Source organism: Papilio machaon, chromosome 22, assembly GCF_912999745.1.
Source record: "Papilio machaon chromosome 22, ilPapMach1.1, whole genome shotgun sequence".
NCBI classification, from domain to species: Eukaryota; Metazoa; Arthropoda; class Insecta; order Lepidoptera; family Papilionidae; genus Papilio; species Papilio machaon.
In genome coordinates, this window is record NC_060007.1 from 4,006,543 (window position 1) to 4,022,799 (window position 16,257).

General features: G+C 33.5%; 1 protein-coding gene across 1 annotated transcript in view; it reads right to left on the reverse strand.

Annotated features, from left to right (window-relative positions):
* The window catches only part of LOC106720813 (AF4/FMR2 family member 3), an 85,102-nt gene extending 69,770 nt beyond the window's left edge, over window positions 1–15,332 (reverse strand). Inside the window, exons 1-3 of the mRNA XM_045683531.1 lie at window positions 14,919–15,332; window positions 11,857–12,076; window positions 2,730–2,925 (exon numbers count right to left, since the gene is read on the reverse strand). Of these exons, the coding sequence (XP_045539487.1) occupies window positions 2,730–2,925; window positions 11,857–11,912 (252 nt within the window). The 5' untranslated portion in view covers window positions 11,913–12,076; window positions 14,919–15,332. The remainder of the gene's footprint in view (window positions 1–2,729; window positions 2,926–11,856; window positions 12,077–14,918) is intronic.
* Between the last annotated feature and the right edge of the window lie 925 nt (window positions 15,333–16,257).

A 16,257-nucleotide genomic window follows, 5' to 3' on the forward strand; every position in this document is an offset into this window, starting at 1 on the left:
TCTCGATAACCAACGGTATCACTCTTACGATAGTTTGTTAAATTATTTTAAACGCTTAATTATTAAGCGTCAACATTGCTCATTAATTCCATTGTTATAATATACTTCCTTAACTTGTCTCTTCTACGAACAATACGCCATTATCAACCATCAAGTTTACTAATTTTATTGACTGAAGTAACAAACATTTTACTTCTCAACAAATTGACAGTTGTGTTAGACATAACAATAGGTTTCCACAAAACGTATCGTTATGACAATTTTTCCAACAATTAGACGATTTACAATATTGTTCGTATTAGTGTATCGACAGTGTAAACCCACGGTAAACACGAACTACATTTAATACAACTACATTGTTATCAGTGTTATAATTCAACAGCTGTCCTGTAATAAACACCGTCAGTAATAAGGTATGGTGGAAATCTTCGGTTGTAGACATCAGGAGCGACTGTCCGCATATTAAATACACACGTGTGTTGCATTTGAATTGTAAATCAGCTGAACCTGTTTATGTAACGAGCTATTAACGTTAATAAGTCGGACACGAATCATTTAGATATTGATAGCATATGAAGTTATAGTCAGCTGGCAAAATGTTCAATTTGTTTTATTAACACAATTTGGTTGAAGGTTGCCTGTAGATTCTTTTGGTTGTTATTGTGAAGATAGTGTTTAATTATAAAGAAACCCACGAACTTGATGGTATGAAGTCGATATAAAGTTGAATGGTGGAGATGTCTAAAAATATGGTCTAGATAACAGAAGTGTTATGAATAGAAAGAGAAAGAAATTTATCCTTAAAAGAGATCAATGGATGTTCAATGACTGTTGAGTTATTAAACACTCCATTCCGAATTAAAACTGCTTGAAAAATCAGAACACGTTTACAATAAGACATGCATTGTACGTGTCAGTTTTCGTTCTAATATATCATGAGAGTAATGTATAAAAAGCTAAAGTGCCTAAGACGTAACCTGAAACAAGTACAAGGCCAATACATCTCCTTTTCAATATTTACACAAGAATCATGATTTTACATTTCACAATTTACAACACACTTTACAATTACGCATAGTTTGAAGTTACACCGGTACTCATACCGGTTATACTATGCTAGTGTAAAATATTATTCACTGTAAATACTTCGCGATACTTTCAATACTTCAAGTTCAACCCACGATGAACCACCCACGAAAAACTAACGGAGTGGAAACACTAAAAAAACTCATCTTTTCGTAGGCGTAAAAGATTAAAGCCTATATTTCTGAACTTTCAGTCTTCAATCATATTTTACCAAATTATAGCTACTGAAGCGTGAAATTATTTTCATAAGAAGCAACACACCTACGGTAAAAAGTTAAAATTATATTCGACTAAATTTTACACCTAAGTAAATATGACGACTATACAGGTTAAGATCATCACCTTGTAAATTTATAATTTTTTTATACTTCCTAATGGTAAAAGATTACGTGGCCCTGAAATAGCGAAGTGACCACTGCTATTAGAAATCCGCAAAAGTGAAGGTTGTAGATAAGTTGCCTACTTTTAGTAAACAAGCTATCAAATTCGTATATAGTACTAAATACTCGCATCTTGTTTTTTTTTTTATGTAATTATTAGTTACTCTAAATATAATTTGATATTATCTTATTGTGCATATATGTACAATTTGTTGTACAATTTGTTACATTCACAAGGGATATACATATAAGCAGTGTGGGGGGGAATTGTACATGCAGTATGTACGGCGCATCACAAAGTGGGTCGGGCTCCGGCGGCTGCGATAAGCCAACCAATTCTAAATCATTACGAGTACCACACCGCCACTGTAAGTGGATTGCGTTTCCTGAATAATTGCGAGCGACTACATCTGGGGACATTGTCATTATTTACACATATCATTTTTGAAGTACTTTAATGAGTTGGAATTCGTATTAAAATTGAAGACATCGTCTGTGTGGATTTTTTATGAGCAATGAACAGCGGGACTAACGAGGTTATCATCTCCGGCCATGGACATTCGCAACAGCAGGGGAACTACAGATACGTTGCTAGACATTGAGGCCGAGCCTAACCCCTATTCCGTTCTATATTCTACTTCTGTTTCAAATTTCTTACAGAGCAGTTATGTGGCAACAAATATCTATGTATCCGAACTTTCGCATTTCTGGAATTTGGAATCTAATAAATAATAAATCCTAAATAAGTACAAAAACATATCTTTTTTTCGTACACAATAATAATCTGCTCAGTCTGCGGAGTGGCGGCCGTAGCGTAGCTATGACGGTACACAAGGCTTTTAATAAATCATTTTTGATGTGTGCGTTATCGCTTGGGATTTACCGACGTTGCGGAAAACTATCTAATTTAATCTGTTATAGCTCGTAACGACGATAAAAATAATAGCCCGTTGTTGCTACGTATTATGAAAATATTAAATCCGAAGAGTTTTATCAAATAAAAACTTTATTGGTCTTCGATTTGTTTTGTTGTTTTTAGAACTATCTCTAGATCTATTAAAGGTCAAAAGAGCTCTGTATTGGATTTTTTTTTATATGATACACATAGATGACAACTAAAAAAGACATCACCAATAGAAAGAGGATTAGTTTATCGATACTGCAATAACAGTTTTATTACCGTTAAGTTGTGGTCCAAAGCTCTGCTCATTCCAGTAATTAATGTATATGTACTGGATGCTGTATAGTTGAGATGGTACTTACTCTAACAGGTGCCGGGAAGAGCGACGCGGCGTCCGGCTCGGCGGCGTGCGCGTGCGACATCTGGTGCGCGCGAGCCTGGCGCTCGCGCTCACGTTCGCGTTCGCGATCGCGCTCGCGGCCCGCCCACGCGCCCCCAGCGCCCCCAGCGCCGCCCGCCGCGCCGCCGCCCGCCCCGCCCCGCTCCCACTTGTCGTACCTGAAACAACACAATCACATTTTTACAATGTTTATAATTGTACCGCTTCTAACAGTCGGTATAGACAACTTCAAACGAATTCAGAGCTAAGCGGTCAGCAGTTGATGTCCCGCAATTGCAACCGCTGCAAAAAAAAATGCAGCACGTGTAACACACCGCTTAAAGCAACTCAGAAATATGATCAGAAAATTATTGCAGTAGAAACTTAATAAGATCCTAAGTAATTAATGCATAAGGAGAAAACTATATCTTTGCAATAAAGACTGTGCGAGTATTATCCTTTGATCACAAGATAATAGGACATTATAATTTATTACCATTTTCACTATTAAGATATTTCCTCTCGGGAAAAGTTAAGAAGTCTATCGCACGGAAAGAAGAAAAGATCTGTGCAAATTCTCGTGCTATTGTTTCAATATAATTAAGTACATTGTTAAACTTTTAATAATAAGTGTATGACCTTATCACATTAATTAAAATAGTTTTATATATATTATTGGGTTCGGAAATACACGAAAGAAAACCGCCTTTCTCACAGATACATGTGAGAAGCAAATGGATAAACTTCTGAAATTCTTGTAAATGTTTTTTTTTTTTGATTATTACTTCTATCAGAAACAATCCAAATGAAATAATCTAAAACTCACGGATATAATTCACAGTGAATATCGAGAGTGGAAAAGCCGGGACATTGAGATTCCAATTGAAACGAACAACTTGAGACAACGTTTTAATTAACTATTCCGTCCGATTTATAGGATTGTTAAAGTGTTATTCTGAACTATAATAATTTCTAAGTTACAAAGTGGACGAAAAAAAACTTTTCATTAGTAAAAAAAAGGATTGTCACTACCCAGAACAAACAATCAAATCTTTTATCTTAATGCTCTTTATTACTGAAGAGTAAAAGTAAAGCGAAATGCAATATTCTTCAACTACTAAAAATGTAAGACAATTCGTAAGCATTCCCTAACTCTCAATATATTAAATGATCAAATAATTCGGCTCTTCCCATGCACTAGAGCGCTATGATCATAAAATTCCAGCTACCCTCTTAACGTGTCGTAAAACGCGACTAACGGTTCGCTGAGAATATTTATTTATCATTTTTAAAAACATCTTTCCACCCCTCTGGAAGGGCGCCAGTAATGCGTATAATTCTCGTATTAACTTCGTCATATTTCTCAAGCAACTGTAAACTTTAATGAGTTGAGACTTTAAAGAAATTGTCTATGACTAATAGCCGCAATCAAGAGTATTTAATTTGGCACTTAGGAAGACCCTACTCTGGGTGCTACAGCAAATTTAATCCACGATGCATTTCATACATGGAACAATTTCATAAAAGCTGTGATATTATTGATTTGCTTCACTAGAATTTACATTTTATGTTCTTTACTTTCATGGATATTATAAAAGAAACCGTTTTAATATTATTTTAAATAATATTTATTCGAATAATATAATCACATATTAACCCGTTAGGAATCTTACTTTTTAAGAACTCTACAAAAATACTAATCTCTGAATCAAAAATACAATTCTATTAATACTAATAAAGTAAACTTTCTTGAAATTGTCGTAACAATTTACTATGCTTTTACTTTAGAGACAAAGGAGCATAGCGCAATTAACCTCAATGGCATGTTGTTCGCGCTGGCAATATTAGTGCCGAACTAAAAAGTATAAAAAAGCGTTCCCGCACGAAGCTTATGCTTAGGGCTGCCACCTATTCGCGTATGAACACTCACAGTCCAAGAATTCTCCAGTTAAACATAGATGTTTTCAGTTTAGAATGGGCTGAGATTATATAAGTAATTTCCCGTCGTCTACTAAGCTTCTATACCTACTAGAGATTCCCAACCATTTTTCTCGTAGAAACCTTTCAAAATTTCATTGGTCGGTTTACTCTCACTGCTCTAATTCTTCTTCAACTTGCGATCTTAGCTTCATTTCCCGCCAGGACCACTTTGGGAACCACTGAGCTAGAGGTAAAAGTCAATAGATGTTTTTAGACGGTAAGGCATCATGATAGTCATTTTTTGCAGACATTTTCGGGTCTCAATTAATTGAATGTTGACAACCCTACTCATGGTACGTTCGACACTAGGTCAGCCTTTTGTATCGCGCAACCAGGACTCAAATGAACAGATGAAACGCCTCTAAAGGTACAAACGTAACTTTTAAATGTAGAAAAAGATTTTCTGATTTTACTTACTATTTAATACAAAATTTTCTACATATTATAATTTGAAAAGAGTATTCTCGTTACGTCGTAGCAGAAAATTGTCACTATTAAAAAATAGCGTTATAAAAACTAAGTTTAAAATTTTAGTTCTTATGCTTAACCAAAATTATCACTTTTTAGCTATAATTTCTAATACCATTGGTAAGAAACTTAAATTAAGTTCGGTTTATAATTATTTTGTGTTTAATTGTTATAATTCCATATTAACGTCAATAATATTAAATAGAAAACAGCATGATTTGAAAACATTGTATTTATAAAAGCGATAAGTTCCTCGAAACAGGTCTTATCTAAGCAACGGGTTAACAATAGCGACCCCTACCATTGCATTATTAAATAAAACAAGTCTATCGTAATGAGTACTTTAGCGTACATTGTAATAAAACTGTGAGAAAATTAATCCTCTATCTATACAATAGCAGCAATGTATCGCATATTGAAACGATAGTCGCAATAACGGTGCCCGTGCGTCTGTCTTGTTGCCCTTGAAGTTTGCATTAGAAAACTAGTTTTCACTTTAATTCAGTATGCCGTCAATAGACGTTACACGTGATTGATACATGAGAGAACCTTCAAATTATACGAATAATACACGCAACATGGTTAATTTTTTATTGCTTTAAAATTTTAGTATAGGGCGACTAAAAATTTTTTATTTAATAATACTGCAGTTTTACATTTTACATTATACATCGGAAAAGAGCTAACGGAATAATTGTACACATTGGTACAGTAACGGACAGTTAGATTAATCTGTCCAAGTCTCCAATACCAGTACAATCCATTTCATTTACAAACAAATAAAGTAAGACTTCTGGGTACACTCAGACAGAACAGTGAAAAATATCTGTACACTCGCGTACAACAGTTACCTAGAACCTACCTTACGGGTGTACTTACATAGGTTACATAAACTCAAAGTGTACACAATGTACACTTCAATTATAGTGTACAATGCTCAGTGTACATTTGATTACTGTACAGTGTTGGAAATAAAAGCAACGCTCGTACATTAAATAGGTAATGGGGCCTAGGCGTTGGACAGACGGAACAATAACATTAAATTGTAGGCCGCTGAGAAGTAAGTGTTTAGCGAGTGGAACAATATTTTAATAAACAAAATTGTGTTGCTGTTAAATTTCCATTGTGTGTCCTTGTGTGACGCACAATGTATACATTTTCAACTAGAAATGATATAATAATTGCTTATTATATAACAACAAGCATTTATTATCAAACTTAGATACAAAATATGAGGACCTTGGCATATCTATGGCATGCTTGCAAGTATTATTTGATTTTCCAACTTGTATGCCTCAAAAAGAAGATAAACAGCACATTTTATTGCGCATTTTCGTCACTCATCACTTTTAACATCCGCTAAGTCTGATAATGCTATTAATTTAAATTACAATGTTAATAGCGCGTAAAATACAATAAAGAAATGACAAATAATATCGTGAAATATACGATCGACTAGCAATTATGGTAACCAGCTATACCACTTTCACCGTTTGTCGGCGCGTCCGTCACACTATGGTTGAGATTTACCGTCGTAATTACTACGCTTCGAGCTACCAAGAGCTATCAATGAATACATTAAGGAGCCAAACCGTATCCATATATCGACTTCCACTGCAGCTGTAATTGAGATTAGCATTTCTATGGCGAAAATTGTACAACGAATTCATCACATCAAACTTGTACAAAATAAAATATCAAGATAATTTTCAAAGAGAAACTTTGTGTGTTTTTACATAAACTTATCAAAAGGTTAAATAAATTTACGTACTACACGATTTACACCAAAAAAAAAATCAACAAGGTCAACACAAGGTTACAAGTTATCTACGAAGTCCACGAAATCACCGACGATATTTCAAAGATTTCAGTACGGACGTTTGTTAAATTTTTATCAAATAACTTCTAATTTATCTTAGGAATTGACAGACAAATTATGAACAAACGATAAAACTATTTAATATCGAATTAAAACTTTCAAGAAAACTAACAATTTTATATCGATTTTTATTTATTATTAACTAGCTGTCGCACGCGACTCTGTCCGGGCGGGATTAAAAAAAAAATTAATAAGTAGCCTGTGTGTACTTCCAAACTATGTTCTATATCTATGCCAATTTCAATTTCATCAAGATCCGATCAGCCGTTCTCAGAGATTTAATTAGGATCTCTATCCTATATGTTATTAAACTTATCAACAAATAACTGGAATAAAATTTCCCATGTTGCAATTGCTATTTTGGTAAAACCAATATTGAATGGACTTAATTACGTTGTTTCCTTTTACGAAAACAGTACAGGTTAAATAAAATATTTCAACTATAAAAAAAAAAATTAAAAAAAATTGACAGCAAACCCGCACTTGGCCAGCGTGGTTGACTATGGCCTAGTCACCCCTAAAATTGGGGTAGGCTCCGAGCCCCTCGGTGGGGTCGTACAGTGAGCTGATGATGATGACAGCAAAATGTACTACAGCAAATATTTTTTTAGTATATAACAATAGTTTAGGACAAAGACAAAGATTTAAAATCACAGTTACCTACAATCCATTAAATAGCATAATTAAACAAAACTAACAAAACAATGTGTAGACATTTTATAAGGATACAAAAATTTATGGCACCTGTTTACTACCTTCAGATTTTGTATATTTTATACTAAGTCATAAAAAATCAAAAAATACTTTTTAAAAATTTTTCAAAACTAAGTTCATAAAAAATCTTCATATAGTCGTTCTACAAGTTTCAGTGTTAGGAGGCACTAAGAAAGTAATACATTTACATTAAAAAAGTGTAAAAGTGTACACTCAATCCAATAAGTAAGCAATATACGCAAAAATCATCAGACAAAAAGTTGTTACCTATCAAAACGTTTTACTCTCTTCATAGTCGATATAATTTATAATCAGTGTAGCGCACCCGAACACCGCGGGCCCCACCCTTAACTTGGGTCGTTGACACGAGCCACATTTTTCGTCAACGGATATTTTTTATCACACTTGATAACCGACGAACGACAAACTTGCGGACAAACATTAAAACGGGAAACACTGGTTCTGCTAATCACGTGAAACGCACGCCGTTTGACGAACCATAAAAACCATAATCAAGATTAAAATTGTTTAATTCTCCTTTATACGGATTATGTAAGATTAACACAAGCGTAGGAATTGAAAGAGATTTATTCTGTGTGATATTATCACGTAAAATTAAATTTGCCATCTTCGAAAACATCACTGACATCAAAAGGGATCATTTACTAGATTCTTAGATATACTTAGATTTCTAGATCTAGATTATCTATACTAATATTATAAGGGAGAAAGATTTGTTTGCATTGAATAGTCTTTGAAACTATCGAACCGATTTGAAAATTTATACCACTGAGAAAGCTACACTGTCCCCGACTGATAGACTTTATATATTACTAGTTTTCTTTTTAATTCCGCGAGAACGAAATCGCGGGCAACTGCTATTTCATTATAAAAATATATCATGTTTAAAATATATAATTACATGTAAATTCGAGTGCTATATTTGCTTCATGTGCTAAAATATGTAGGTAATTAGTGTTACTTTACTTCTTGTTTTTAAAAACGAAGCTAAAAAAATAATCTATAAACTAGTGCACTATAGCAAAATACAGTTTTGTATAACATAATCGTAATTCACAATGTCGTTAGGTCGTTCACCTTATACACTGACATTTGCTCTAAGCTAGTCGGAGGTAGTAGGCGCGGAAAACGAGAGACCTCTATCGATACACATCACAAACGCAGATGGAATATTAAAAAGTAGTCGGTGTATACTAAGAAATTGTATTTGGACCAGTTTCAGTAAAATGCGACGTAAGATTCCAAAGGCATGTTACATTATTTAGAAGTTAAAGCACTAAACTATACAATAAAATGTATTATTTATATGAATATAGTATGAACCAAGTAAATATAAAGATGTGTAAAAATGAATAAATTACAAATTAAATTGTGCATCGAAGATTTAATGAACAACATATTTTATTTTAAAATTTGTAACATTTCTCTTTAATATTAACTTTTGAAGCGGCTTCAAAAGTATTCAACAATATTTTATCGGAGTCCGCAAGTTCATGCAATTAGTTGAGTCACGTCTGGCCGTCTTAACCGGCGATTTATCAACGGTGGTCTGTTTAAAATTTCCAGTAAAATTTGCTTATTCAATTAACTAGGCGATTGAATAAGTGAGGGGAATTTTGCAAACTATAACTCTTTGAACTTCAGAATGTTGTGAATTGTTTTATTGGAAATCATAAACGCTTCAAGCAAAACAAATTTTGTGCCTCATTTAAATAGAAATTTTTACCGTGTTTCGCTGTTAAATTATGTTACTTTATAAAAAGCAATATAGGTTTTTAAACATGACTTATTAAAGGTTTACAATGTTGACACAATTGTATAAAAGCATACTTCCGTCACTCATATTCCCTTTGAAAATAGAGACACCCATATGTTTTCATACAAATTTCACAGTGACAACATAACAGTAGTATCTTACATTAGTTCAATTTTATAATAAGAAATGAACTATCGTTATTGAAACAAATAGTGGCTGTTATGACGTATAAAGTTAATGAAATTTTAATGGCCACAGATTAAATAAATTCACGTAACAAGTCAACAATACTATTGGTTCCAAGTACGTAATGATTAACAGCTCTGTCGTTGCGTCACAACAGACCGGTTGTTAATAATGCTGCAAATACACAATCTGCTTTCGTAATGGTGGATCTACGTTAGTATTAACGGAACAAAGCCTACGTAAGCAATTAAACTACCCGAGGCGTTAGTTATTTATTTTGAATTTTGTACCAAGGTCTATTACAAATTTCCAAATTGCGAATCAATCTGGAATGTTTCAAAAAATAGTCCAACTTTTACCTTAGTTTTTATTGGTGATTGTTTTAATAGGTTGGAAAAAACTAAGATCAGCGAAAGTAGTGAAGAGAAGTAATAGTTAAATCTGTACTAATTTTTAGATCTATAGGTATTCGTAATTTTCTGCAGCATTATGACATGTGTTCTCAACAATGTGTTATGAACACTAGTTAAACAAATGAAAACAGTTTTAAAACAAGTTCTCCGGCCTTCGCATTGAACTGTTTTGCATAAAAGTAGAATAAATTTCATATAACTAACACATGAATAAAAGCAGTTGAAACAATAACTTGACAAAACCTTGAGAATATAAACGAAGACTATGAATACAAACAGGTATTTAGATTAAAAAAAATATTGCAAAATAAAGTTTGTTATATGACAATTGTCGAGTGCAGAGTACAAAAGAGTGAACACGACAGAACACCGGATGAATTAATTCCCGCCATTTTATAATCTATTTAGCGTCGTAATTGGCTGCACAGTCGACTGATGCTCTATTTAATGTCGTAACGTATATAATCTCAAAATCTCTCAATATCACCGGATTAATGTTCCACGACCCTTTCAAACTACCATAAGAGCGGATTTATTATTTACTACGTAATCTACCTTCAGTAGATTGAAGTGTAAAAAATTTATTTTATTTACATTAAATTAAAGTTAATAAAAAAACATTTGTCACATTTCCGTATTTTAAATATATTAGTTTTGATTACATTTAAACTTTTAATTGATAACAAATTGCATATTTATGTTTTCTTGTCCAATATGCCATTAAAATTTAAGAAATATATAATAACTGTATTGTTAAAATGCTACGTAAATAAAGAGGTACAACTATAAACGATTGAAACAATGGATCACAGGACATGTTAACAAAATGTCTGACTACAACTCCAATTACACACCGCGAAAGAATACGAACCAAATAAAATCTCAATCGCTAAAAAATCGCTAAATTCTTTATGGTGACAATTTGCTGTACAATATTAGAACGTAAATGGGAAGCGAATTTATTTCTGTGACTATACAATTTGAGGACCGGTCTTATTCAAGTAACAACATATGTACATCGAGCGTACCTCTATAAACAGTATCGGGTTACAGTGTATTAGTGCACAGCTAAGGAGGTTGACTCAAAGCCACTTGCAATCCAGATTATTGGATTATCCGCAAATGGCGCGCGTGTTCGCGGCGCATTTGCACAAGGCCTTAGTTGTTGACAATTTGCGAAAAAGTTGCATAATAATAGAAAAATTGCACTAAATTGCAATAATATCAGATAAATCACTGATCGATGCATTAAATCTAAATGAGACAAAATAAATTACCCGAATTTTATTAGCTTTTTCACCATACATATATATACAACCTAACGTTGGAGTATTTCTTAAAAGTTAAACGTCTAATTAAGAGTCGACTATCGAAAAATTACTTTATATTGTAAATGACAACACTAAGAAATTTTTTCCAAAAAAAGACCTCCGCAGGCCTTTTTTCGCTTCAATTTTATACTACAGATTAAGTAATTATTGCAGTTTCTAAATTTATGATTTGTAACATTATTTAACCATGTGCATTTGATAGTAGGTAATTCTAACCCTTAGTTTACACTGCTTAAAAACGATGACTTCTTGTATTTGTTTCGACAGTGAAAACTCAGGATTCTAAAAGCTTCTGCGTCAAGATACAATACTTTCAGATCTTATAATAATTATAAGAATATAATTTTAACAAAAATTCTTACCCAACGCCTCCTTCCAAGGCGGTCACCAAGCCTTGCGTCACATAGCACTTAAGCATACCAGCTAGGTCCCAACACTTATCACCACTTATCTCAATCGTTAAAATATCTCAAAACAAATCAAGTATACACTAACACAACTAAATACTTCAATTAATAAATTAATCCACACCACGTACAAACATTGTCTTCGATAATTAACTTTTAAATCCGTAGACGAGAACTGTAGAAATAAATTAGTAATTGGTCACACTAAGCGTAATCGACGTAAATCAATTATAAAGGTATTTAATTTAAAACAATTTGTACATATCACTTGGTTACCGTAACTAATTCATATTCCATAACAAAAACAGATACAATTGTTATGAATAATAATATATCAATTTGACATAGATATATTAAAACCCAAAGATAAATTATATTGTGTATAAAATAAATAATTTAATTTCATTTGAGCTATATGTTATAAAGTTTTTTATCCAGATTTGATTAAAACAAAATACTTAAGAATGTAACTGACATGTGTCATAAATAAATAGAATAAAAAAGAACAAATTAAATTAAAATAACCTATGATAAATGTACCTAAAATATTAATCTTTGAAGAAATTAAGTTCCATCCAATCTTTACATATTGTTAAAAAAATGGAGTGTTTTTATGTAATATCGAATTTCGTATTTCGTACACGAGGTATATTGACTTTGCTAATAATGAAATCCACCACTTTTTTTCTGTCTATATTATATTCCAAGATATCTCTGGAACAGATGGACCTATTCGGACGTGACTTACATGGGTAGGTAGCTGATGCATACGGGCACATTATAGGCAGTATTTTAATTTTACGCTGACAAATTCGCAGGCCAGCGCTAGTTAATTAATAAATTGTGGCAATAAGCGCATGAGTACACAAATACGGTAAAATTTCTAAACCGTTAAAGTATAGAAAAACGTAAACAATCAAATAGCCAGAACAACAAAGAAGGGAAATAGTCACAAAGAGGTTTTGAAAGGATAAGGAAGACGGCTAAAGAAAACTAATCTCAATTTAAAAAGACAGACATTTCGTATGAATTTCCTTAACAATTTTAATTCCGAAGTTCGAGGTAAAACTTGATATTTTCCTTATATTTATCAGTACAAGGTAAATAAGAACAAGTTTTTTAAGGAATCTAATCACAGTTAAATTATACGTATACATTAATAGATACGTTTTAACACTGGTAGATCCCGCAACAACAATATTTGTTGGGTGCACGAATTGGCCGGGTCGACCGGTGCAATACCACGACCACACAGAAGACAGGCGTGAAGTGGAAGCTATTCCGCGTTTCTTCTGATGAGTGTGGTACCGGAGGTCTAATTTTAGTCTTCTTTTCTTATTAGGAAAGAATGGGAAGGGGAAGTGGATTTGGCGAAAGAGGGGACGCATAGGAAGGAGAAATATCCTCTTTCTGTGCGTTCCATTCTCCGTTGATTAAAGGTAGGCAACGAATCTGCATTTGCGGATGTCTATGGGCAACGGTCGCCTCGCTATTGCGGCGAATCCAGGTGGCAGTTTACTCGTTTGCCACCTTGATATAAAAAAATGTCATCAAAAAGTTACTTGAAAGAAATCATTCAATAGAAATAAAACCTTAATAAAAAGTCGCAGGCAACTGATAGTTTGTTTTAAAATGAACTGGCAGGAGTCGGTACTACTAAAAGTGTACGAAAAAACTTACTTATATAACCATTGTTTTAGATGTTTCGTTAGTTATCTGTATTATTAATGAATGAGTTTTATTACTGATTCATGTAACTACAGTTCGAGTTAAGATGTTTCCTAGACAACGGGAACTGTTACAGAGGCAAGACCACGTGCAATTATTTGCCAAGCTTAATTACCGTGTGTACGTGAAAGGGAAATTTACTATGCCGAAATACTGTTTGCTCACATTTAACATACATTAGTCTATACCCACCTTTGGGCCTATTGATCGGTAGGCCTATCGGCCTCAAGACCCAATATAAAATACACAACTACCTGTGCTACCTCATTTAAAAATGTAAACTAAAAATGTATAAGACTTGTGTTGGAATATAAATTTCTAGAAATACTTCCGATTCGACGAATATAGATCTAACTAAACACACCTTTACGATGAATTTTGCATAAGTTACGTAAACGCAAACATCTTTGTTCGGAGAACTAGCTCAATCTCTAGATAACTCTGAATGACAGATTAAATATGAACACATAAATTTAAAATTTATAATCAAATTTACAAAAAGGATTTAATTTTTTTGCTATTATTATGACACCAGACAAGAGTTATGCCCGATTACTAAAAAAAAATCTTTTGTCTGGTTTAATGAAACGTATTGCTTTCATTGTTTTCACTGACATGGCAACACATGCCGATTTAACTAGTGGTAATTAAAAAGCAATACATATTAAATTTGAATGTAACAATTATTATCATTTTTAGTGAAATCACTAATTTCATTCTTTAAAAAAAAGTAATATTTTTGTAGCGTTCGTCGACGCCATCCGGTGACCAAAAGCGATACTAATCAATATGCAGTTTTTCTGGCACCTAACTGAATTATCGTTGGTTTCTGAGATCAAAATCTCTAGATAAAACATATCGACGTCCCTGTCATTATCTTTCAAAACAGGGATAACAATATTATATTTTTAAAGGGGTTATATTACATGTTTACGTTATTTAGTCTTAAAAATTTGTCAAAGACTTTTGACAAAGACGTCAAAGACTTGTAACTACCCACTTTTCTAGGCTTCCTATGGTTAGGTACGATTATTCAATTTCAATACTTTATAAATTAAATTTTCAGTCATTTTGAAAAACGTAATAAAACGAACAAAGGATAAGCAATGAACAAAATTATTTTAGTCATCGTTATACAATTTTATGACTATTAGAGATACAACTCTCCAAATTGTATGTTTAACTTAAAAAAAAAATCAAACGCCCCATAAATCGCGCCTAATCGTAAACAATTCCTAGTTACAGCAACCAAGTGAGCGTCATGCATGAGTCAACATTATGGACATTACATCCGTCGGATTCTTAAAAAAACCGCAGCGAACACCACAATCCTAACATCCAAACACTGCAATCCAAATGGTCCGAGTCTACGCGCACGGGGGTCGTGCTCGGCGGCGCTTCGTTCGCCTTCGTGCGAATACCCGCCAAAAGCGAACGCACGCCCTCAGTCTGTTGTGGTTATGTTGTGACAGGGCGAGAACTAACGTCAACACGTCCGCTCCGTGGGCAACACAGCGCGCGACTGCCGCCGGAGGGGCGGGAGCGACGACTCGCTCGCAGGTTATCGTCACTCGGCCACAGATAATGATGTCAAAAGTGGATCGGACTAATGCTCTCTATTATGTTGTAAACGTCCCGAATACCACGCTGAGCTTGCACTCAACGCCAAGAGACAATCCTACCAATTGATTGAGGAACCATTGATATGCTAATCACTGACAGATTGATCGTTTACTATGTAGGTATAGATTGAGATCGACATTTCGGAAGAAAAGGATGGAATCGATTTCATAGTACTTGATAATTGATATTATGCTAAAATAAATAAACGTGTCCAAATTAAATTTAACGCAAGATTTGTTAATCGTTATAAAACTAAAACATATTTATCGCTAAGTAACAGATCTTTAACAAAGACGAAGTCGAATTCCGAAACAAGTCGAACGCCGAGCTTCGACATTGACGATAATTTTATTGTCCCTAGCGCCGATCAACGTCAATGTAAACAAAAAGTCACCTTAAAACAAACACGCCACGACAATAAATCGCTTAACAGACCTCACTCGCGCACACTTACTCCCTTCTATTTGAAAATTGTTGAATTTTTTGGCGAGCCTCGAAATTTGCACCGTATCGTTATTAAGTTGGAGTTGTTAAAGGATTGCTTGCCGTAATTCGATACGTTTCGTACATCTCGAAAGTTATTAACGGATGAGGATTGCTGGAAAAGCGACCGTAACAGCCTGTACACAAGCTTGTGATTACAACACAATAGAAGCGAGGTATTTCCATTTAGCAAGACGTTAGGAAGCTTTACATTTTGGTCGTATTAAGACGCGGGTTTCGTTTGATCAATGCATTTTATCTCTGTTGGTCGAGATTGTGTATATGATATTTAGAATCATGAAATAATGGTGAAGATATCAACGGACATAAGTACACGAAAACTAAATTTATTCGTAATTTGAAATTCAAAAATCACGAAATCCAATGTAAGCTCAATTGAATATCATTGCAACACTAACAACTTATAGTTTGGCACAGATTTTTATTTTACTTTTAAAACAAAACTACTAAGATACATCTACAAATATTTAATAATCACATACACATATTATACATCCATAC